General features: G+C 39.1%; 3 protein-coding genes and 2 long non-coding RNA genes across 16 annotated transcripts in view; 2 read left to right on the top strand and 3 right to left on the bottom strand.

Moving 5' to 3' along the window:
* The window catches only part of LOC113414673 (caspase-1-like), a 45,066-nt gene extending 22,874 nt beyond the window's left edge, over positions 1–22,192 (bottom strand). Inside the window, exon 1 of one of the 2 annotated variants that reach the window (XM_087958738.1) lies at positions 22,089–22,192. Coding sequence is in view for 1 of the 2 variants with exons in the window: in XM_087958728.1 (XP_087814854.1) it covers positions 434–440 (7 nt within the window). In the remaining variant the exon portion in view is untranslated. Of the gene's footprint in view, positions 1–433; positions 1,047–22,088 lie in introns of those variants that run through there. The other variant, XM_087958728.1, reaches the window with a different exon arrangement.
* Positions 260–3,202, top strand: LOC148132701 (uncharacterized). The gene is made up of 2 exons (XR_015748296.1): positions 260–337; positions 1,191–3,202. It is a non-coding gene; the product is annotated as an uncharacterized LOC148132701 (long non-coding RNA).
* ABHD11 (abhydrolase domain containing 11) lies at positions 2,775–22,219 on the bottom strand. 11 transcript variants are annotated; one of them, XM_087958797.1, is made up of 6 exons: positions 22,089–22,219; positions 9,880–10,015; positions 7,631–7,804; positions 6,287–6,457; positions 5,815–5,996; positions 2,775–5,312 (listed from the first exon to the last, which is right to left on the bottom strand). In XM_087958797.1, the coding sequence occupies exons 3-6, from the start codon at positions 7,751–7,753 to the stop codon at positions 5,168–5,170; spliced, it is 621 nt and encodes a 206-aa protein (XP_087814923.1). In that variant the 5' UTR covers positions 7,754–7,804; positions 9,880–10,015; positions 22,089–22,219; the 3' UTR covers positions 2,775–5,167. The 11 variants fall into 11 exon arrangements, with proteins under 11 accessions (XP_087814923.1, XP_087814936.1, XP_087814918.1 ...); XM_087958810.1 differs by lacking the exon at positions 22,089–22,219 and adding an exon at positions 11,390–11,517 and having other exon boundaries at positions 7,631–7,808; positions 9,905–10,015; XM_087958792.1 differs by lacking the exon at positions 22,089–22,219 and adding an exon at positions 11,390–11,517 and having other exon boundaries at positions 7,631–7,808.
* LOC148132702 (uncharacterized) lies at positions 11,477–20,880 on the top strand. The gene is made up of 2 exons (XR_015748293.1): positions 11,477–11,604; positions 20,276–20,880. It is a non-coding gene; the product is annotated as an uncharacterized LOC148132702 (long non-coding RNA).
* LOC113414672 (claudin-3-like) lies at positions 20,177–24,447 on the bottom strand. The gene is made up of 2 exons (XM_026671676.2): positions 22,089–24,447; positions 20,177–20,364 (listed from the first exon to the last, which is right to left on the bottom strand). Exon 1 carries the CDS (start codon positions 24,445–24,447, stop codon positions 23,803–23,805), a length of 645 nt encoding a protein of 214 aa, XP_026527461.1. The 3' UTR covers positions 20,177–20,364; positions 22,089–23,802.

The following is a 24,447-nucleotide window of genomic DNA, read 5'->3' on the forward strand; positions in this document are numbered from 1 at the left end:
GCTTGCAGGCCTTGCATTAATTTTAGATCTGTTCATTCTCGTATCTCGTAAGACATAAGTACTGTATCAGGAATCTCAAAACAATAAAACAAAACTTCTCGCAATGAGTTCCAGTTGCTGTCCTTCGGTACTTTCTATCTATACGATGCTGCCAGCGCCTTGATATAATCCTGATCTTTTTTTGTTATACACAGGAAGGCAGCCAAAGCAACCCAGTTTAGGAATAAAGTTCTTTTTTTTTTTTTTTTTTTTTGCACATTGCAAGGCCCAGAATGGGTGGAAAAAGGAAGTATAGTACATGTAAAAAATGCAGCGCCAAGAAAGCGAAAAGGAGACGGTAAAACCTCCACTCTCGCTCTTTCAGGATTTAGTTTTAAGGGGGGGGGAAGGTAGGTGGGGGGGGGGAGGGGTAGAGAAATATCTATGATCTTACCTGCCATGATCCCTCAGCTAATATTGGGCAGCGGGGAAGAAAAATGTTCGACTCAGCAGCAGTTCCAGTTTGGGGCAATTGTGAAAGTGAAAGATATCACACCCGTTGTTTCCTTTTCCCGCCCATGAATTGAACTCCGTGAGAGTATCCCGGAAACAGAGAACCATTTCGTGAGAAGCCACTGAATACAACGGGCTCCTATATTTCATAAAGTTTTGGGTCTCAGCTGCTTTCCTTGTTATTTTCACCAAATAAGCGGGAAAGGACGTTGCAAGATTGTATTAAAAGTGGCGCCAATAGAGGCAGAGGGCGCAATCGCCTCTTTCAAGATATATTCAGCCACGTCGACAGGCAAAATATGTTTCGTCCTTCAGAATTATGGCTTGCTTTGAATGTTTATGTGCCATCAAAATGTATTCCAACTCTTAACGATCACATCGATAAGATTTTCTCCAAATTGAACATTTATTAAAAATGGTTCAGTCTCCTGTTTTTTGTGTTTGAAATGTTCAGCTCAGCTCAGTGGATTCCTTATTTGGTAGGTAGCATTTATCCTACCAAGCTGCAGGAAAGGAAACGTAAAAAGCTGAGGCATTCCCAGGCACTGCTGAAAAATCTGGTTTGTTCCCCAATGTTTTTTCCTATTTCTAGTCAGCTGACATAAGAATGCATAGCTCTCAGTCAAAACTGGATGTTTGTGGTTTTCTTCCCTTGTCTCTCCCCCCCCCCATCTCCTTTTATGCTATTCTTTCTTTAGGTTGCAAACCAATGAAGTAGATATAAAAATCTTCAAACAAAAGAACAGAACTGAAGAAGCTTCTTGGATGAGAGGCGAAACGTCTTCAAGGAAAAACAAAAAGTCCAGCTGCTTTTTGAAAAAGCACCTTTGGGATAACCATGAGCTGGATCATTGAGAATCCACAGCCATTAAAATGAAAGAATACTCTCTCAAAGTGGTGAACAAATCTTTTTTTAAAATACAATAAACAAAATTACATATCACAGAGAAAACAAGGAGGATATTAACAGTTGATTATTTAATTGGTTGCTGAACAAATCTATACTCTGTTACAAAATGGTAAAAGGTTTGTTGCAGCGGGGCCAGATGGCCTTTGGGAACATTTTATTCCACAACTGCTACATCAAGATGAAAAATATCCTTTTCTGTACCCTTCTCCTCTGTTGAGTAACATAGAGTTCTGACCCCAAACTCTTTAGGCCTTTTAACATAGTTAAAAATACAATTACTTTTCAAATATCTGAGTCAAATTCAGAACAAGGTAGCAATCAGGAAAAATCCTTTTTCTACTATTTTGATATGTTCTGTGGGACTGAACTCATCAAATACTTCTTAAAGAGAATGATGCTGCCTAAATAAGATGTTTATTTGTTCACACTCTTCCCTCAAATGGACTAGGTGGGATTTCTGCTTTCTTTTTGCTGAGGTCTAAAGGGATCACTGCAAAGAATTGTGAGGGTCAGTTCACTGGACAGAGATTTCACACTATACCAGTTTGGTATAGTGTTGAAAGTGCTAAACTAGAAAACCAGGAGACTGGGTCCTAAGCCTCCCTTAGACATGAAAAGCAACTGGGTGACTTTGGGTTAGTCACACTCTTGTCAGTCCAAGCCACCTCACAGGGTTCTTGGGGAAAATAGGTGGCAAGAATACTGTATAGGTAGTCCTCAATTTATGACCATAATTGAACCCCAATTTCCATTGTAAGTCATGTAAAGCGGGTCATCACATGGCTGCACCCAATTTTATGATCTTTTTTGAGGTAGCCATTAAGTGAATGTGGCAGTCGTGAAGCAAACCCATTGTTCACTATACAGTTTTTTTATTGGAAACTTGATGTAACGCAGGCTTGTGGGGAAAACATCATAAATTGCAGTCATGTGACCATGGAAAGCTACCAATAGTTGTAAATGTGTACCAGCTGCTAAGTGCCCAAAATATGGTCATGTGACTGCAGGGGGATATCAACATTTCGAAACCTGGTCCCATTTTCAGAGTTTTTTTGTAAGTTTGAATAGTCACTAATCTAAGGTCATAAGGTGAGGACCACCTGTATTATCTATGTTTGCTACATTGAGTTATTTGTAAAAAAAGGTAGGAAAAAGATCTGGTGATAATAACATTAACAATAATTCTGCAAAATGCATGGGGCCATTTAAAGGCAGTCTTGCTGGTTGCCAAGACTGAGATGGAAAACATTTTTTAACCTTACATTGGTTAAAATTCTACTAAAAAGTTGGGCAATCTGCAAATTGCTGGAAAAGACTATAGAAGACCGGCACAACGGCAGGAGTCATGTTGTAACAGAACAATTTACAAACATCACAAATAGATACTTTATTGGCCAAGTGTGATTGGACACACAAGGAATTTGTCTTGGTGTAAATACTCTCAGTATACATAAAAGAAAAACGGAAAGAGTCAATATAAATCGTAAGTATACAAGTGACAAAGTTACAGTCATACAGTCACAAGTGGGAGGGGATGGGTGATAAGGAGTGATGACAAGATTAACAGTAGTGCAGACTTTGTAATAGTTGAACAGGGTTGAGGGAATTATTTGTTTAGCAGAGTGATGGCTTTCGGGAAAAAACTTCTTGTGTCTAGTTGTTCTGGTGTGCAATGCTCTATAGTGTCGTTTTGAGGTTAGGAGTTGAAACAGTTTATGTCTGGGATGTGAGGGGTCTGTAAATATTTTCACAGCCCTCTTTGACTCGTGCAGTATATAGGTCCTCGACTGAAGGCAGGTTGGTAGTAATTGTTTTTTCTGCATACTTTCACATTATCAAATATTGCCAGTTTCACAAATACGGAGTATTCAAAATACTCACAAACTCCTTGCGGTAGATTAATTTACATCTCTCCTTTTAAAAGTGGTATTCAATTACAACAAGCATAAAAATAGGCATTAAGTAAATAACTCTAAAGTAACTCTTTAAAATAATTTTAAATAAATTTTAAAGATTGTTAAATAATCCAAACAATAGCAAAAATATATAGTTGAAACTTATCCATTTTCTTTCTTTCACCTTCATCTTGACCAGCAGCAACCTAATTATGACTGGTTTGTTATTACTTTCGATCAATCACTTTTAAAGAAGTCCAAGTTGACACACTGGGTCATCTTTTCAGGGATGTTTCCATTGCAAATCCATTATGTCTTCCACAATGACAAAGCTTCTAATACTCTGTCTTCACTGGAAATGTTGGGATACTTTCAGAGATGTATCTGCCTTGCAAATAGTCCATGTTGAACTCTATAGTATGGTCAATCATCGGCAGAGATGTTTTATGACATTGTATTACAGGTAGTCCTGGACTTATTACCACAATTGAACCCAACATTTCTGTTCCTAAGCAAGAGTTGAGCTTTGCCCAAATTTTGTGATCTTTCTGGCCACAGTTGTTAAATGAACCATTGCAGTTGTTAAGTTAGTAACAAACTTGTAAAGAAAATCTGGCTTCCCCATTGGCTTTACTTGTCAGAAGGCTGCAAAAGGTAATCACATGACCCCGGGACACTGCAACCGTCATAAATATGAATCAGTTGCCAAGCATCCAAATTTTGATTACGTGACCATGGGAATACTGCAACGGTTGTAAGTGTGAAAAACAGTTATATAAGTCAATTTTTTTTCAGTGATATTGTAACTTTTTGAATAATCACTAAATGGTTGTAAGTAGAGAACTACCTGAGTGTTCTGAATTGGTATATGATAATTTTAATTCATATATTGTTTTATAAAATTTACTATATTTCAATTCCATGGGAGTCATAGGTCCTGGACTTTGGATGAATTCTGCAAGTTAGCTCATTTGGGTTCCTTGGTTCAAAAACAGCTGCTAAATGATGCATTGTTTTGCACAGTTAAAGTCTACAGGAACAAAAGTTTTATTACTATATGGATTGTCTAAAGAAGCATGTGACCTTGTATTATCAAGAATTATGGAGTGGGGGCTGGCTGAACAATTAAGAAACACTGGAGGGTGAAATCTATTTCTCATCTGGAGCAATGAATTGTCATATATATAGAGAGAGAGAGGCAAACAATATATATACAATATATATTGTAGGGTTAAAAATAAATAAACATATATACATGTGTAGATCACAGTTCCCTGTTAACCACAAGTAGATTGACACATGCTATCTAGTTGAATAAATGGGTAAGATTCTGAGTATCTCAATATCTATGTGCTTCATTTAGGTCAGAAGTGGGAAACCTGAGAGCGTAAAATGTACCTTCTTGAAGTTTGCATCAAATGACTGGTAGTACTGGAGCAAACGGTTGGTTGAGCCAGAGCCAAAAGTGAGTAAGACTCCTCTGTTTTGCTTTCTGACACTCCTTTTCTCTAACATCTCTCTTTTCTCTCATTCTCTTAACTCCAACTTCTAACTCTTCCAAGCAGCAAATCACTAGGGAAGGACTGACAATTTGACCGATACTCTGAATGGATCACTCGCATGGAGCTTTTGAAATCAGACCATGAGTCACGTACAACAGTAAGTCCAATGAGAAAACTTCCAATCTTGAAGTTGTGAATGCTCCAACCTGGAAGTTTTTAAAAAGATGTTGGATAACCATTTGTCTGAAGTGGTATAGGTTTTCCTGCCTAGGCAGGGGGTTGGATTAGAAGACCTCCAAGGTCCCTTCCAACTCTGTTGTTCTATTCTGTTCTTGATAGGATAGTTTGTGTGGATCTGTTCAGAAATTCTAGCGTGGATGGAGTGCAATGAAATTGCAAATGGCAGTGATGAATTCTTGGGGTTGATCTGCATGAACCCAGTGCCCTGCATCAGGAATATGCTGGATTTCAGCCTCAGGAAAGAGCCGTTTGATCTCAGGGTAGTTACTGGAACTGCAGAAAAGTAGACACAGAAATGAGAAGGAAATAGGAAAAATTGCAAGAAGAACTTTGTGGAGTATATAAAGTGTATCAATCAATATAATAATAAAATAAAATAAAATAAAGGTAACTAGTTGTTTGTGAAGGAGAAAAACTAAAAAGCAGTAAAAAAAAAACCTCAGTGAAAAAGGATCTTATGATTTCACCTGGCCCTAAAAAGCAAGGTGGAATGGTAAACCATTCTGGAAGCCAAAGTTAAACCGCAAGACTATGGTAGAAACATCCACCAGATCTAAACTTCCAAATATATTTGGTCTAGTTGTGCAAAATACAATTCAGATTAAATCACACCTATGTTCAAAAGCATCATCTGCACACACTCAGCAAGATAAATTTACCTTTTGGGATATGTAGCTTATAGTCTACTGTTTACTGGAAATTGATATGCAATGTAAAAAGATTTCAGACTGCAACCCTGCAAACATTATTTAAAACAATGCTCCAAGTCTCTTACCTAATATAGCCAGATTTGGAACCCCCAAGAAAGAGAGTAGGCCCCAGATAAGATGTCTGGAAGTCAGGAAAACTCATGATGTCATTCAGATGCTGTGAAATGGCCTTTAGATTTACACGCCATACAAACTGGTCCTCAGCATTCACTAGGTTGGTAAGTAGAAAATAGAGGATGGTTGGCTCCTACACAGAAACAAAAATAAAAAGTACTGGGATGATGGCTTAAATGTGAAACATAATCCTTGGGCATGTAATTGTGTGTGAGTACATTTACACAAAGCTGAATTTGGTAAACTGATTTACATTTTGTCCCTTTAATATGATCAGACATGCCCAGCCCTGAAGAATGATATATTCTGTTTTTTAAAAATACTGTACTTTCTTTTCCCACACTTCTGCAAGCCTCACTTAGGGAGGTGAAGCAGCTTGAATCTGAAATATATAAACTGTGTTCTTTGACAAAAGCACTTTACCTGAATAGTTGGGCGCAGTTGTTCTTCGGCCATACGGCGTGCAGTGGAACGAGGAATACCTCTAGGGATATCCACTGCTTTCATGGCAGCGATGTAATTCTGAAAGCCACTGATATCTTTTGTTTGGCTAGGACTGATGTCAACACACACTAAGCGCTCCACCAATTCTGGCTGCAAGTGAAACAAATTGGGGGATGGGGTAGGTGGGAAGGTCACAGGAATCATTGACTGAAAGAGCTGTCACACTAAGTCCCTAGCCTAGACTCTAATAAGAATTCTAAGTTAAGAGCAGATTCAGTGTATCCGACAAAAATTGTTATTCTGTTTCAGTTTCCATCACGGACATTGTGAGAAGGCAATTGTGTTTCAGAAGGAAAAAAAGAGAGATTTAAAACCTTACCTTTGACTAGAATCTATGTCCCTTATCCCCTCTTCCAGAAGAGGGAATGGGTCAAGTGCGACTAACAGTTGCTGCACCTATTCTGCATCGTGCTCTTCTGAGTGTAGGGACTAAAAGAGTACGTGTGAAATTATACTTAAAAATTGTAAAATTGGCTAGAAGCCTGTTGTGAGTTCACAGTTGTTTCAAATTTTACAATAGTTACCTTCCCTATACAAGATAATTAATGTTGACTGTCCTTGTTAATTTGAAATACATTTTGAGGTATTTCAGTTCTTGTCTGTTCTGAACTTGTACAACTGTTTAAGCCTGGGATTTTGTAGCTAATTTTTTTTTAAAAATAGAGGAACTGTTTTGTAATGCACCTTTTGGGTGCTGTGGCTTCAGAACACACCCACACACACCCACACACCTCGATACATCTATCTATCGATATATATACACCCAGGTTTTCCAGTGGTTTCCAATGTCATCATCTTCCCTTTCTTCTCACCTTTCTCAGCATTATAGACCTTGTCTAGACAGCTAGGTCTTCATATAGTATTCCAAATATGATAATTTGATCATGCAGATTTATGATTTAAGTGGCAACCCCGGATCAATTTGTTAGATTTGTTTTTATATCAGCTATCCATAAAAATTATAAACTGTTATATTATTGTTCACAATATTATATGACAGGATTTCCTAAAGCATCTGTCCATCCATCCACCGATCATCTATCTATGATATCTATTATACACAAATCTTTTAGTTGCAATGGATGCAAACTGCATGTGCCCCTTCATCCCCATACACAAATTTCTGATAATAAAATATTTCTACATCCTAAGCATCTACTTTTCCTCCTCTCTCAATAATCAAGTCACCTTTTGTCTAAAAGGCCACATTACTCCAATATCAACAGTGAAATAATACCAGAAGAAGAAATTAGAGGTGCGTACCCATTGTAACGCGAATACCATAGCTGTCTTGCCGCCCATGCTGTGGCCAATTAAGACACACCTATTGAGATGCAGCTGGTTCAGAAAGAGATGGATGTCAGCACTCATTGCTTCATAGGTCATGATGGGGCTGTGGGAGCTATCCCCATGGTTGCGGGCATCTATTGTTAGCACCTATCTGGGCAAGAGATGAGGAAAGCCAAGAGGTTGGCAAATATAAGGCCTTACTTACTTAAGAATCACCAGACCTATATTTCAAACAGATACAATGAAATTATGATGATCCACCAATTCTAGCTGTTGAATTTTCCAGTAACCTAGAGATTCTTCAAAGGTAGACTCATTTAGTGCACAGTTGTGCAGTTTAGTAGTTTAAACATGTCACAATTGCATAGATGATTATTACCATGTCTGACCACCTCAGAAATTGTTGCAATACATACATTTGAGGAAGTTGCAGAAAAGTTACTAATACTAATAATTACTATTTCCATCCCATAGAGATTCAGGAACAGCGCTGGATTAAAAAGTTCTTCAAAGCTGCAAACTAGGCCTTGTAGGGGGAGTTTAGCTCCTTTTAATAGGTTGATTATCCAAGTTTCCTTTTCTTCTGTTTCTCTTGCATAGTATATATATATATATATATATATATATATATATATATATATGGATCTTTGGTTATTCGGGTTTTCTCGCGTAAGATTCAAAGTATCTAGGCAACGTTTCGATGAAGTCTCATTCATCATCTTCAGGCTTGCTTCTTCGGCTCTGTGCTTCTTCATCGAAACGTTGCCTAGATACTTTGAATCTTACGCGGGAGAAAACCCGAATAACCAAAGATCCACATACAAATACCATGAGAACCTCAGAAAACACACACACACACACACACACACACATATATATATATATATATATATATATATATATATATATATATATATATATATATATATATATATATATATATATATATATATATATGGTGTTGGCTTAGTTGGGTATTTTCCCACGTCATTGTAGTTCTTTTAAAGTTGTAGCAACGTTTCAGCAGAATCTCATCTGCCATCATCAGGCTTCTGTATTGTGTCCTGATGATGGCAGATGAGATTCTGCTGAAACGTGCTACAACTTTAAAAGAACTACAATGACGTGGAAAATACCCAACCAAGCCGAACACCATACATGTAAGTACCAGCGAAAACTTAAGAAAACACACACACACACACACACACACACACACACACATATATATATATATATATATATATATATATATATATATATATATATATATAATACTTAATATAATTATTATTATATAATTAATATAATATTTATATTAAAACCATGCAAGAGAGAGACAAAAATCAACCAAGATTTTTACAAAGTGATTAATTTAGAGCTTTGGGCTTTAATTCCAGCCCAATCTGGACTCATTTTGAATCATGGGAAAAGATTATCTTAGCTAAGTTTGCAGACTTCCAAAAAAAGGCATTGCATAAGATTTATATTCCAGTCACCAAATTATAAAAATCGGCAGAATAACCTGCAGATTCAGTGTTGTAAAAAGCAGAACAAATTATCTGATAATTTTTAAAAAGTTGCATTTCTTTGGTTTTATTTATTTTTATTTAGTTATTACATTTATATGCCACCCAACTTGCTGTCCAGAACAACTCAGTTTTGATGCATTATGTACTATTAAGCAATTGTAATCTTTCCAATATTATCCGAAAGGCTCATATTTTTGTACTCATTAAGTTGTCCCAGAGCATGAAATCTAATGACAGAAATCTAGAGGACTCTTAGTTCAAATCAGTCCAATTATTTTTCATTAAGCTAATGAAAAAGCTTTGTGATTCAACACCTTGTTTTGGATTAACATCCTCCTTCTCTTATATACATGTACTTCCCTTGTTCTTCTTTGCAACACTATCTTAATCCCATCTCAATGTTTTGAGATTTATGAGATAATGGACACGATGAAGCTGCAGCAAGAGACTTTAGAAAGAACAAAGACTCTCTGTTGTACTGAATTTAGAGCTGCATAAAAAAAACCCATAAAAATCTATGGCTCACCTGAGACAGACTGAAAAATATTTTAGAATGTTCTGTTCAGTTATACAAAATCCTGCAAAAGAACTGATGACTACAGTATTCAACATAAAAATGACTCATTTTTGGCAGCAGCTAACTTGCAAACCAGTAGCAGCCCTTCTCCAGATGACCATACATCTTGTACCCACCTTGCGACCAGTTTGGAGCACTAACTTTTTTGCGAGGGATGAAAAATTGGATTTGTTTCCAAACAGCCCATGCAGGAAAACAAGTGGAGGATCTGATGAGGGTCCATCAAAAATGGCATATGATAGAGGCACTGGCCTACAAAAAAAAAAAAAAAGCCACGATCAAGTTGATGGTTAGGCTAGTTAGGTCTGCAAAAATGTGGATGACCACAAAGTGCCAGATAGTACCTGAGATATGTACTAGAAACCCTCCTTGCTGCCATCCCACGGCCTTAATTTTTTTCAGCTAAGACTAGTAGCAAGGTTTGCAAGATTTATAAAGACAAATTAATATTAGGACAGATTTATGAATGACTATTAGCTAAAAGGAATCTCCAGGAAGGTTCTTCAGGAAGTCACCTTCTACATGAGGTATTGTAAAAAAAAAAAAAAGTCATTTTAATTGTGCCCTGCTTGTGGGTTTCTTTGCAAAATCTGAAAGCTTCTATAAGGACCAGTAAGGTAGAATAAGCAGACTATAAACATGATTTTGGTTATTGATGCTCTATCTCCCCCCAGGAGTCTCTGAGGCAGCTTACTATCAACATAAATCCATTTCAAAGGAATCAATAAATAGCAGCATTTTAAAACAGAATCACCTGAAAATATTCTGCATCTGTATGGTGCCATCTAATGGTCTTATGAGTTGTTACAACCAAACTGGTAACCATTGTACAGGTATTTCAGACAGGAAACAGCAGGGCACTGCACAAATTCCAGGTAAAAGGGCACCACATTTCATTTTAAGGAACAATCTCTAAAAGCTTCCCTATAAGTTTAAGAAGATTTTAGGATCAAACAAAATCAGTTATGAAAGATGCATTACTTTCTCCTGTTGACACAGACCAGGCATCAACCTATTGAACTGTCAAACTATTATGTGTAAGAATAAAAGAAGAGAATAACTAAACACCAAACTATGTAATAACAGCAATATAGCATTGTTGGTAAATGTAGGAATAGATTTATATTTATATTCATTTATTCCACTTCCATGTCCGTAACTTTTTCTTGAAATGCCATTTGAAGCTGGCCTGCTTTAAATTTTAGGTTGATACGAAACATTATTGTTTAAAGTTGGAAACGAAAATATGCTGACATGTTAACTGTGGCGGCGGCTTAGTTTACAGGACTCCAACAAGTCACCATTATCCAGAACCAGCATCATCCCCCTTTGCTTCGATGCGGAGACCAGGAGATGAAGGGGATATATGGCAATAATATGGGGTTTTCTTGCCTAGGTCAGTTTTGGTCTGACTTTCATGGAGACCATTTCTACCGCCCCATCGCATCTGACCGCCGAAAAAGGGGAGGCTATTAGCCTTTACTATCCTTTTACATCTCTATGATGACTACATCCGGTCCATGATCCTATCACAACCGGGAACATGGAGGCTTCATGCACCGGCCAGGCCTTTCCAGGCGGTTCGCTCTCCCCTTGCCAATTTCCACTCCCTTCCCGAGCTCTTACATCGTGGCGCGGCCCGCGAAACCCCTTCTTTCCCGGGCTGCGATACATCGGAGTGTCTGGGCCCGCGTCCTGCGCAAAGGAGAAAGCGGAAAGCGAAGCATCATTGGCCGGGAGTAGCCGTCACCAAGGTGACAAAGAGACTACAATTAATGAATGGGCGTAGCCGCAGATCTACTGCCGGGTCGGTTGCTAAGGTGTCCGATGCCGTAGAACGGGTAGGTTCCATGCTGGCTCGGGAATTCTGGGAGTTGAAGTCCACAAGTCAAAAGGGCCATGCCGTTTCTCACCCGCTCTATAGAAGAAAGTAATTGTCCCTTCCGGCTTTGTGGGACACGCCCACTGGGGTTTGTCTGTCACCAGAGGGAGCTACCAATGCTCCTATTCATGTTTGGTTGCTAATATTGTAAAGCCAAGTTTCGGAATTGCACAAAACTCTTTTTTTCAAATAATACTTCTAAAATACATATAAAATATCCAGGAAAACGTTATGATGGATAGCGGTGAAAGGTTTTCTTAGGGAAAAAAAAGATTCCCCACAAGTCAAGATAAAGTCTCTTGGAAACTGAACCCCATCCATGCCATGCCTGTTGATTTCAGGCAGTACTGAAGTGCAATGCCATTGCTCTGTTCTGCAAGATACACAACTTCCCAATCTCATTTTTATCTGCAATATTGAAGTCTCTCATCTGAGAAGTAACTTTTTTGAGATGAGTTCAATGAGATTGTTTCTAGGGCAGGGGTCCTCAAGATGTGGCCTGGGGATGCCTGGATGTCTCTGACCTTTTCAAGTGGTCCACGAAGTCAAATATTGTAAAAAAAAAAGTTTAGTTTTAATTTCTAATTCAGTAAATATCAATAGATATAATCCACATAAAACCAAAGCTTCTTAGGGTCCTCAATCATTTTTAAGAATATAAAGGGTCCTGATGTTGTCTAGAAATTTCTCAGGCAACATGTTTATGTGGAGCTGAAAACCTATTTCCTGAATTTGGGAGAGGAAAATGCTTTTACCTCTGCCAAGTATGTGGGTTTTTTGGCCACCCGCAAATACAAATCACCAAATAATTCAGGCAAAAAAAACCAAACCCATCTATTGGTGGGGGGAGAGGGGTTATATCACATCTTTTTATAGGGTATAGAAACAAATGTTAACATTTGCTATATGTGATGCACCAGAAAGCAACAAATCAAACAGACCTTTATTAAACATGAGAACAAAACAATAGAAAACATTGATCCTAGAAAATATTCCTCAAAGGGCAAATTTATGGGTTTTGTCATCTTCTTCCAGTCCAATTGGTATCTTTTTTAACATAGTTTCATGTTGGTTCTCACATTTGATGAGTGCATGTCAGGCGGCTCAGTTTTATGACTGGTTGTGGCAGGGTCATGTGAACACAATTTGTGATGTTTTTTGCCAGTTTCCTGCAAAATATGCCCATTCAGATGAATTGGGTCACTTAACAACCAGCGTGTTTGTTTAACAATTGCAATGTTTGCTTAATGACCATCATGTTTCCTCAACAATTGCTGAAAAAAAGTCTGGAAAATTACTTCCAATCATTGCTGACTTACAACTATAGTGACTTCACAATTTTATTCCTGGGCTCAATTACAGTTGTAAGTTGAGGAATATCTGTATTCAAGGATCTCCAGAATATGCTCCCAATTGTTTAATTGCTGAAAAGGTTGGTTCTTGCTATCAAAAGAAGAAATGACTTGGGTTAAAGGGAAACCTGTTTTCTTCAACTTCAATAAAGAAATATGGATGCCATGCTAAAATGCTAATATCACCTTTATTAAAAGGCTAATAATGAAGTCTAAAATTCCATTTAATGCTAACACTAAGACCAAACTGAGAACTACTGTTCCAGAGAAATAGAAAAAATTCAAATATGATTGTTCAAAGCTCTTCCCTTTGCCTTTTCATTCTCCATTATCTCTAAAAAAAGATGTTTTAGTAAAGGAAATCATTTGAATATTGAGCATTTTGTTCAGCATTGCAAGACCAATCCATATTCATAAAAATGAATGTAGGCTTTAAGCTGTCTGGGGTGCTATTTACTGTGTATTTATTTAATATTCATAAAATATAAAAATGTTTTTACTAACTTTTAGTTCATCCAAAGGATTTTAGTTATTGACTGGATTAGTAGTATAATAAATATTAATAGCTTTTAGGCAAGCAAGAGGCCACTTTATTTTAATCATTAGCTATTTCCTGCATGAGGGAAAGAACAGAAAATTCTTCCTGCTTCTGCCTTCCTATATACAAAGCTGTTGACAGTAATATATGGAATTAAACTGACTTTCTTTCTCAAAGAAAGAAATAGCTAATAGTAGCTAATGCCTCTTATTTCACAAATAAAATATACTTATCGGGGAAGCAGGATTCTCTATGTTACTATTTTCATGTAGCACCCTACAGTACAAACCAGAGGTACAATCTTGTACTATTTAAGGGTTGGTAATCTTAATTTTCATTTCTAATCCCCGCTTTTTAATTCAGAAGAGTTACAAACAGGATATAGTAAGAACTTGTCTCAGCAGGTGGCAGCACACATCCAATTATTGTCTGAGCCAAGCAAGATGGGAGATTAATATTAGAATTGGAGACCACCAGAAAATCTTAAAGTGTAGACTAGACTGGGAATTCAATCTTAGAACAAGAAAAATGGAAAACTGCTTTGAAAATGTTGCTAAAATCATATGGATTTGTCCATCAGGAGCTGAAACTGACTTGGAATGGAACTACTTGTGCAGTGAGGATGTAGTAGTTGGATTGGTCATGATTATTTACAAGTTTATTGGAAGGATTTTGTTTATACACATTGTAAGAACAGCATTAAAGTGGTTAGATCTCTGTCTAATCTAGGCATGGAGCTATCTTCCTCAATAATCTGAAGCTCATAAATCACATGGAGGCACCTTGCTTTTTTTTTTGCTTCATGATTTCTCATGATTGCAGCAATAAACCATCAGAATTCAATGGTACAGATTGAACTAAACTTCTATTGGGATTAATACCCCTTTTTATTTTAGATATAGTGGAATGTCTTTTGCAGTCTTTGGAGGCTGAAAATATGAGAAAGAATAAACACACATTTCTTCTCCTGTCCTAAAAAATTATTATTTGCTCATTTTCATAAATCAGCTGTTTTGCTGTGCATTAAATTTTCACACCTTTTACTGGTCCAATTTATATTGTGGAACTGTGGAAGCTGATTGATAGATCTTGTAATACTTTTTACTCTCTCTGTAACTTACCAGCTCCTTTCAGAGCGAAACTTTAAAACATCCTTCTGTGGAAAGTTTATAGAATATGCCTGGTTCACACAACCTGCTAAACCAGGTTAAAATTAAATTAGATAATTTACGGTTCAGTGTTTTGTGGAAATTCAGCCACTACCTTAGCATGTTGTGTTAGCTAAGCAATCCTGTTAAACCACAATTTGTTTGCATCATGTGCCATGTGAATGCAGCACTTATGGTTTATTAACCTGATTTTTGTGTGTGAAACTAATTAGATAATAGTGATAATGCAGTTGCCTCTGAATATGTGAATGTGACTTCTGAAACCACATCTATTGTATGCAACCAAGAGATTCCATAATAGTGGACATGTTTTCCTCATTTGATGCACCCATTTTATTTTTACCACAGAACTGTGATATTAACAAATAAGTGATAATAGATATCTGGAACCACAACAACTACTATAATGAGTGCAGAACTACTAATCATTAGACTCATTCTGTTCTTGTTTAGTTGCTATCTGATTCACGGGTCAAAAAAGAAAAGCCATCTATAACCTGGAGAATAGCTCTTTGCTCTTTGGTATGATTAAGATCCTGTCATAAACTTCAACCAGATAGTGAAGAAAACATGGAAGATCGGGACCTCCCTCATCCAAGAGATCCAGAGACCTGTGTTCCTTCTCAGTTCTCACACACCATTGCTCCCTATTAGAACTGCTGCCTTTGAAGACTGGTGAAGAGTTAAATTACAACCAGGCAGCAAGTTGGCTTGAGGCCAAGTATCTTCCATCTGTCCTGGTATCGGTCATGTGCTCTGAGTGTGGCAATCACAAAACATATTCTTTGTGCTGAAGTGAGCTGTATAGAACAGTGCTTTGTTGTCCTGGTGAGGACAGACTCCACCACTTCTGGAGTGCTTATTGAATTGCGTCTAGCTGGTTGTCACCTTTTCTCCCATCCTCTCTCAAGTGCAATTAGCAACTGAACAGAGTTACGTGACCCAGAACAGGTTCCTCCTGGTTCAACTGGTAGCTGATCCTCCCATGTGTTTGGGTCTTGATAACCAACTCCCCCTACCCTAAAAAGTAATAAATTGGGCAAGAGTGATCACTAGTAGGAATTTTGAAGGTTGTAATTTGAATGTATCTGGAAAGCATTAGGCTAGGAAAGAAAGCTTTAAAGCATGTGCTACATGCTACATCTAAGCAGAAAGTGAACTCCCCAAATTAGCCATCTAGTTTGTGGTATTTTTGAAACCACATTTTCAAAAACATTTCATGGAAAATTACCTTCTGAGAAAATTCATCTGAGGTTAATGCATAAATTACTATGAAAGAAGGATATCCAAGATGAAGTTATCCTTGAGTTGAACTGTATTTCTGATCATGTCATAGACATGTCAAATAAAATATCAATTTTTTATTACAGTCTTTGACCAGGCTTTACAATAAAAAGAACATAGTAAAAATGAGAAAGAGTTTAGCACAGCAATTTGTTATTGGGAAAGGGTCATGGAAATGTCTATACAGGATTTGGAGATTCAAAGGGAAGAGGGTAAAATCCAGAATGGTTTATTTGTACCTTCTGAGAAATTAGTAAACTTGTAGTTAGAAGCCCATTGGTGTCCTTAATTAATCCTAGATATATTGGGGCAGATCCACATTAGCACCTGAAATCACTCCAGTGATTTCATTCTGTAAGTGGTCTGCAGATAGGGACAGGAGGAGGCATATGTATTTCACAGAATATTCTGCAGGAAGCACGGAGAATAGTATTTTTAGGGAAATTCTCAGAAAATAATTTTTGGAGAGAGGTCATTTCATTGGTATCCTCATCATCGAGTTAAGTATAGCCACACAAAATTTGCATTTCTCATTAAATGGGACACAAGTTGCCAGAAATAGCATCTCTCTGCTTATCCTTGCTGTTTCTTTGACATCATTCTCTCTTTTTCTGCTGCCTCCTCTTACTCTTTTGTTCCAGAAGACGCGAGAGCCATCATTGTACCCAGTCTGTTTATGCTGTATTTCTGCACATGGAAAGGTTGGAAGTTTTTGTTTTTTTGTTTTGGATCTCTAAGAAAACTCTTCGGTTGGAACTGCAATTGCAGCCTTTTTTAATTGGCTTTTAGTTCCTGATGTTAAATGTAGATAAAACATTTTATGACGAAGGTGGGGCCTTTTGGAAGAGGTTACAATGTTTGATATGAGGGCAAATGTAATGTTTTATAGTAATCAGAAGAATTTCCCCAACATTTCTCTTCCCCTTTCTGCAATTCCTGTGACCTGCAATGTGTTTGAAACTTAGGAAGGATGCAGAGTTGGGAATATCTTACAAATAAGGAACAAATACATCAGTGTTAATTCAACCTTTGATTTGATTCTTGTGTAAAGATATTGAAAATATAACTAGGATCTAGACTCACCTCATCCAGTATCTTTATAAGAATCTTTAATAATCCATTAGTAATCAACTGTGATAAACCTGCTAATGCACAATATGTTGGTGAACAGGCTGAATGATAGATATGCCCAAATCTCATACAAAAAAAATTCTTAAGCATAACTCCATTCTTTATATTAGAAACCCAAGATATGGTTAAAAATGGTCAGGATGATGGTTGCAACAGTGTGAACAAATCTCTTTCTGTTTTTTATGCCCTAGTGACATCCTAAAAAACTATTGGAGCTTCAATCTCATCACTGCAGCCACCATCTTGACTCTTATAGCTCACATTGAAGACACCTTGCTTGCCAAGGAGGTTGCCATTTGGAAGTATGCAAATTATCTTGCATAGGATGGGAAGCTTCTGTATTAAAAAAATAAATTTAACATTAAAACAGTATTTGATGGGTGGGTTCTTTATGTTTAATGTTAGATTTATTTGATATTTAGGTCTTTCGCCCCCGTTTTTTTCACACATTTTTTCCCTACAGAAAAAAGGCAAATGAATGTATGATTTCCATATCGTAGAAAGCAACATTTCAGCTTCTTTTAATATTAGTAAGCAGACTTCCCTGTTGCCACCTTCAAATAATTTGTTAATTTTTGGCAGCATACTCTAAGAAGGATTAAGAGACTGGCAGCAAGGATGGCCGGGGCACCAGAAGCTAAAGCCTACTAAAATAAATTAAAGGAGCTTTCTTGTAGCCTTAAGAAAAAACTGAGGTTGGATATATCTCTCTACAAAGAACTGTAAATACTTGTACAAATAAATACAAATAAAATGAATGCCACATAGAAGAAAGTCAAGACCTGTTCTCTGTTGTTCCAGAATGTAGGGTACATAATAATGGATTTACAATACTGGTAGTCCTCAACTTACAACAGACTTCCCAAAAGATATGCATGACCCAGATCCAAAGTTCCAATGTCTGGGGCCTGCATTTGCGGCTGTTTGCAGCATCCCACGGTTATATAACTGTGATTTAGAACTTTTTTGGTGGAAAACAGCATTTACTTCTGTTTCCAGCAAAGAATGCGCATTGCAGACACTGGGTTCACTTTATGATCATGACTTTTGCTTAATGACTTCTGCAAAGAAGGTTGTTCATTTGGATGTGGTCACATGAAGACCCACTTAATAATTGGCATGACTTACAACTGTAATTCTGTAGCAGTAAGTCAAGGACTACCTGTAAGCTACAAAAAAGCAGGTTCCAATTTTAGAACAAAATGGAACCAATCAAATTGGGGTATCCTATTATCCTTGCTTGATTTGGATGAGGGGATAGACGCAGTGGTGGGATTCAAATTTTTTTACTACCGGTTCTATGGGTGTGGCTTGGTGGGCTTGATGTGGCTTGGTGGGTGTGGCTTGGTGGTGGGGCAGGGGAGGATACTGTAAAATCCCCATTCCCTCCCTACCCCACTAACCTGCTTTCCAGCTCCATTCTCCTGTGCAGGGCAACAAAAGAAGACCCAGCCAATCAGCTGGGACTAGGGAGGCAGAGAATAGATGGAGGGTGGCAGTCAGAGATGGTATTTGCCGGTTCTCTGAAGTACTCAAAATTTCTGCTACCGGTTCTCCAGAACTGGTCAGAACCTGCTGAATACTACATCTGGATAGACGGGGAACTCATCAAATTTGCAGATACTAAGCTGGCAGGAATAGTTCACACTCCAAAAGGTACAGAAGGATCTTGACAGACTTGAACATTGGGCGCTATCTAACAAAATGAAATTCAATGGTGAAAAAAAAAAAAGATTTTACAGTTAGGCAACAAAAATCAAATACACAAGTATAGTTTAGGTCAGGAATCTCCAACCTTGGCAACTTTAAGCCTGGCAGACTTCAACTCCCAGAATTCCCCAGCCAACTTTGCTGGCTGGGGAATTCTGGGAGTTGAAGTCTGCCAGGCTTAAAGTTGCCAAGGTTGGAGACCCCTGGTATAGGTGATACCTGGCTCAATAGTAGTAACTGTGAGAAGGAATCTTAGACTCCTAGTGGACAATCACTTAAATATGAGCCAGCAGTGTGCTGCAGCTACCCAAAAAAACCAAGGACTGTATTAACAGAGGGATAGAATCAAGATCATGTGAAGTGTTAATACCACTTTATAATGCCTTGGTGAGGCCACACTTGGAATACTGCATTCAGTTTTGGTCACCACGATGTAAAAAAGATGTTGAGACTCTAGAAAGAGTGCAGAGAAGAGCAACAAAGTTGATTAAAGGACTGGACGCTAAAACCTATGAAGAATAGTTGCGGGAATTGGGTATGTCTAGTTTGATGAAAAGAAGGACTGGGGTGACATGATAGCAGGGTTCCAATGCCTTATTGAAGGCAGGACAAGAAGCAACGGATGGAAACTGCGGTAATCAAGAAGAAAAGCAACCTAAAACTAAGGAGAAATTTCCTGACAGTTAGAACAATTAATCAATGGAACAACTTGCTTCCAGAAGTTGTGAATGCTCCAACACTGGAAGATTTTAAGAACAGATTGGACAACTATCTGAAATGGTATAGGGTTTCATGCCTGAGCAGGTTGGGGACTTCCAGAAGACCTCCAAGTTCCCTTCCAACTCTGTTTTGCATTTCTTAAAACATTCACATAAAATACACACAATAAAGACCAAACACTGGCGAGAGAGACTATAATCCTGTGCACACCAGAGGATAAAAGAACCAGTCAAGGAAGTCTTCTAAAAACGAAGTGGGAATGTTCAGATGCAAATGAGCTGAGTATATGCCAAGTTCTGCTTCAAAAATTACATTAAATCAATTCTTTATGTAGTGCTAAGCATTTATTTATCATGTTTGCTGGTTGCTATCCACAAAATGGTAGATAATAAAGTGTTTAAACTTTGGCTTAGTGCCAAAGGAAAGATTGGAAGCATTTAATTAAGAGGGGGGGGGAAGTCATTGCTACAATGATGAATTCCAGTCCCAATACGTCTGGAGTAACCAGATTTAGCAACTAGTGTACAGATTGTACCCTGAAGATGATATTTAATTTCCTTGTACAAGGTGCAATGACAATAAAGTAAATTAAATTTGGGGATGTTATTCCAGATAATGGGGACAAAAACAGATCCACCAATTTTATTGGGATAAGAAAGACCTTTTGTTCTGCTTCCTTTGCCGTTGTAATCCTGCCCGCTGAAACTTCTCTATTTCTTTCCCCAGCCTCTGCAGTTTGCAGCGTTTGTGTCATTCTTCATCTACAGCCGGTAAACCAAGCCAAGCAGAAGGGCGTGGATTGTTTGTCACTCTCTCTAAACCAGGAACAAGAGAAAATAAACAGGAGCTTGCTCAATCCAATCCTGCCTGAGAACATGCAAGCGAGAAGCGGACGGAGATCCAAACCTTTCTCATTGGGGGGGAATGAAAGAAAACAGGTTCGAGCCACTCTCTGCAGGTTAAGGACAAGCCAAAGCCCAGTTCACACACCTGAGTTGAAACCTGGGCCTTTTGCTCTTGAGAGTGTTCTCAGCATAGGAAGTGGCACATGTAAAGTAACTATACACTGAAAAATGCTTTCGAGCATGGAAAGGTTATCAAGAACCACGTCTCTCCTGCAGGCTTACAACAGTTTGTCTAATGACCGTTCGAAGTTACAACGGCACTGGTGACCTCTGACCATTTTTCACACTTACGACCTCTGCAGCATTCCCGTGGTCACATGATCAGAATTTGAACGCTTGGCAGCTGATTCATATTTATGACGATCGGTGTCCCAGGGTCACGTGACTACCTCTCTGACAAGCAAGATTCACTTAACAGTCAAGTTATTAGCTGAACAATTGCAGTGATTCACTTAACAAACGTGGCAAGAAAAGTCGTAAAAGGGGGCAAAACTCACTTCACAATTTTCTCACTTAGCAACATAAATTCTGGGCTCAGTTGTCATAAGTTGAAGACTATCTGTATTTCATCCACCTGGTTTACCAGGATGGGGAGGCAGTGTGCATTATGGGTCCCATTGATTAGGGATGTACTGTATATTTCAGACATGATATTCTTCCAATTAAAATCGGAATTCTGATTTTTTTGGGAATCGCCCCCCCCCCTTTCCCCCCCCTTCTTCTCCTCCTTCCCCTCCCCTCGGAGGCCCCGAGTCAGGAGTTGCTACCACCGGCGCGGCTCTGCGTGGCTCCAGTCCCGCGTTGCCTCAGGAAGGGAAAGGCAAAAAGGAAGAGCCGCGGCGGCGCTTTGCAACGGCAGCAGCGGCTCCTGGTTTTGCCTTTCCCTTCCCGAGGCAACGCGGTGCGAGCAGAGGCCGGGCAGGCGGGCGGTGCGAGCGGCGGGCGGGCAGGTGGGCGGTGCGAAAGGGAGCTGGGCAGCGATTTCTTGGTGCGCGGTGGGGCGGGGGTCTCTTTTGGCCGGCCCCGATTTTTTTTTCAGAGGGGAATATCATGCCTGATATTTTATTTATTTATTTATTTATTTGATTTGTCAATCGCTTACAAGATAATAGGTGTAAGTATATACATAGTTATGAATACATGAAATGGGTACATATAAGAAAAATAAAAGAATAGGACAGGGACGGTAGGCACGTTGGTACGCTTATGCACGCCCCCTACAGACCTCTTAGGAAAGGGGTGAGGTCAATAGTAGACAGCCTAAGGTTAAAGTCTTCTCCCACTATTTTAGATAGCCAGAAGCAGTTTGCTCTGTACATGGATTTAGCCTGCATGGACAATGCTCACTTTTCATTCTCCATGCTTTATCAAGCCTTTGTTAAAGTCATCTCACTGGCCATTGCTGGATCTTGTGGCAATGGGTTCTGCAGATGAATTTACATTTTTTTGTGTGTGAAACGGACTTTCTTTGTCACTTACTGACTGAACTTACTCACTGGCATATTAATATAATCTTATATCCAATGCTTCCATTCTATTTCCACACAACTTTTAGAGTGACTTGAAATAGGAGAAGCAAATCCCCTACAGCTATTCTATTTCATTATCTTTACTATTTAATCTCCCCATTTTACCTTATTCGTCCGTCTCTCGTGGAATACTTTCAGTCTGGTACAAACGAATGTTTTGAAAATCCATGTCTAGCAGTTTGTGCAGACCGTACACAGATTTTTCTCCCCACTCCAGAATGTTCACGACCGTTGCTGTTGGCCACGTTCAGAGTTGAGCTCATATTTTTAAACAAAAACTTGGCTTCTGTCAAGCCCCCAATGGTCTCTTGACTCTTGGCAGGGTTGTGAGCATAAAACAAGCAAAGTGTTGTTTATGTTGCCAGGGCGAAGAGGGGTAGAGAACATTGGAGAAAAGATAATAATGACAAAACTAACTTGTGGAGCAAAGGGAACAAAATGTTCACCAGCAGAGAAAGATGGATCTCTTTGGGACTCGCTAGTAACAGCTCACTGTTCCCAGGAGAATGGAATTTGCCAACTCCCAAATAATTAAGTATGCAAGATTTGGTTGGTTTCTCAAACAGTTTTATTGGGGAGGAACAAAGAAGGAAACACACTGTAACTTACTATATATACAGAATAAATGAGGGAACCATGTTTACCCTCAGCTATGTATAATAAAATCCCACCCACCCACCCATATCCCATTGCCAGCAAGTGCCCTCTCTATATCATCTTGGAAAGGAAGATGGGGAAATTATTCTTAAGGACAGAACTGTCTGGAGACAAAACTTTATTTGGCTAGAGGGACCACTGGCAGTTCTTTACTTCTCCCTTCCACCAGTTGCTGCCAACATGCCGTTCAAGGAGCAGTACCTTCATGGCTGACTGTTCTTTATGATGGGAAGAGGAGACCTTGCTCTCATTCTAAAAGCGGAAGAGTATAGGCCTTCTTGATTCCTAATCCACACAAATTCTTGTGCTCTGATGCTCAAAACGTGGCTGACAAATTTCCTCAGGCAGCTGTGCCCCCATCTCAAATACAGGACTTGTTCAATGTGGAAAAGGCTCGTTGGCAGTGTCCTCCCAACACATTTCACTTGGGTACTGAATTAAACCATTTCTCTAGGCTCAAATATGCATCGAATCATAAATTAAACAATTGGGGATGGGTTTGTGCAACACAATACCCTCCCAAACTAACCATGATTCAAGCCAAGTACTCTTAGTATGCAGATAAAACTTCAGGGAAAGAACACTCTCTGCCACTTGCCACCCATTTTCCCCAGGAATATTCAACCACCCCAAGTGCTGACATTGTTCCCATCCCCAAGTCCAGCAAATGATCATATTCTTCCCGCATTGCTTGAAGGGTTCCCTTTCAGAAACCACAGGTAGATAGAAAACAAAGGTGTCCAAAGTTGGGAGCGGAGCGGCAGGAGTGGGTGGGTGGGGAATCCAACCGCACAGAAACCATCATTCAAAGAAGTCCACTTGATCCTTCCAGGTTTATACTAACCATCTGCAGTCATTTTGGCCCCTGAAGGGGGAAGGCAATTGGGATGGGGTCTCACCAGCCAAGTGTTCAAAGCAAGTGTGAGAATGTTTTATATCAGAGGTAAACAAAGAAAAATGGGGCCAGGCAAGTTCCTTCCCCTTCTTAGGGACTCCATCAGAAGGGAGTCATACGGACCATCACTGTACAAATTCTCACTGAACATGAGAATAAATCTTGATGGAAGTTTTTTCTTCTTCTTGGGCAAGCAAAGGTGAATTCAACCCATCCTTGTAGGCATGCAACACTTACAACCATGGGGGTGGGGGGGTTTCTGCCACTTCATACGTAGTTCTTCTTGTCGTAGCTCATTGCAGTAGACTTGGGGGCAGAGTAGACCATGGGTGTAGGTCTGTACTTCTCCTCCTTGGGGGGGCAGGAACAGCAGAGCAAGCTTCCTCCAAAAAGAAAAAGGGCTGCCGCCGCCCAACCAATGTAGAGTGAAGGTCCTATTTCGCGTTTCAGGGGGCCTGGGACTGCTGGATTGTAGAAATCACGGATAATTTGATTGGCAGACCAGCAGACAGGGATGAGAATCAGGATGCCTGTCAGCAGAAAGATGACCCCCGAAACGATGGTGATCTTGGCCTTCGTAGATTCATCGTCAATGCAGCGAGTGCACTGAGCTCCCATCAGGAAAATGAATATCCCCAGCACCGCAAGGACGATGGCAATGATGATTAAGGCCCGAGCAGCCTGTAGGTCCGGTGCCAATGACAGCATGGAATCATAGACCTTACACTGCATCTGGCCAGTACTCTGGGTCACGCAGTCCATCCATAGCCCTTCCCCGGTGAACTGCGCAGTGACGATGTTGTAGCCGATGAAAGCAGTCACTTTCCACATAGGCAACCCACAACACAAGATGATGCCTATCAAGCCCAGGACAGACAGGACTATACCACCAATCTCCAAACCCATCGACAT

The sequence above is a fragment of the Notechis scutatus genome, chromosome 1 (assembly GCF_049901735.1).
Source record: "Notechis scutatus isolate UNSWTSFEM ecotype Mainland chromosome 1, rNotScu1.2, whole genome shotgun sequence".
NCBI classification, from domain to species: Eukaryota; Metazoa; Chordata; class Lepidosauria; order Squamata; family Elapidae; genus Notechis; species Notechis scutatus.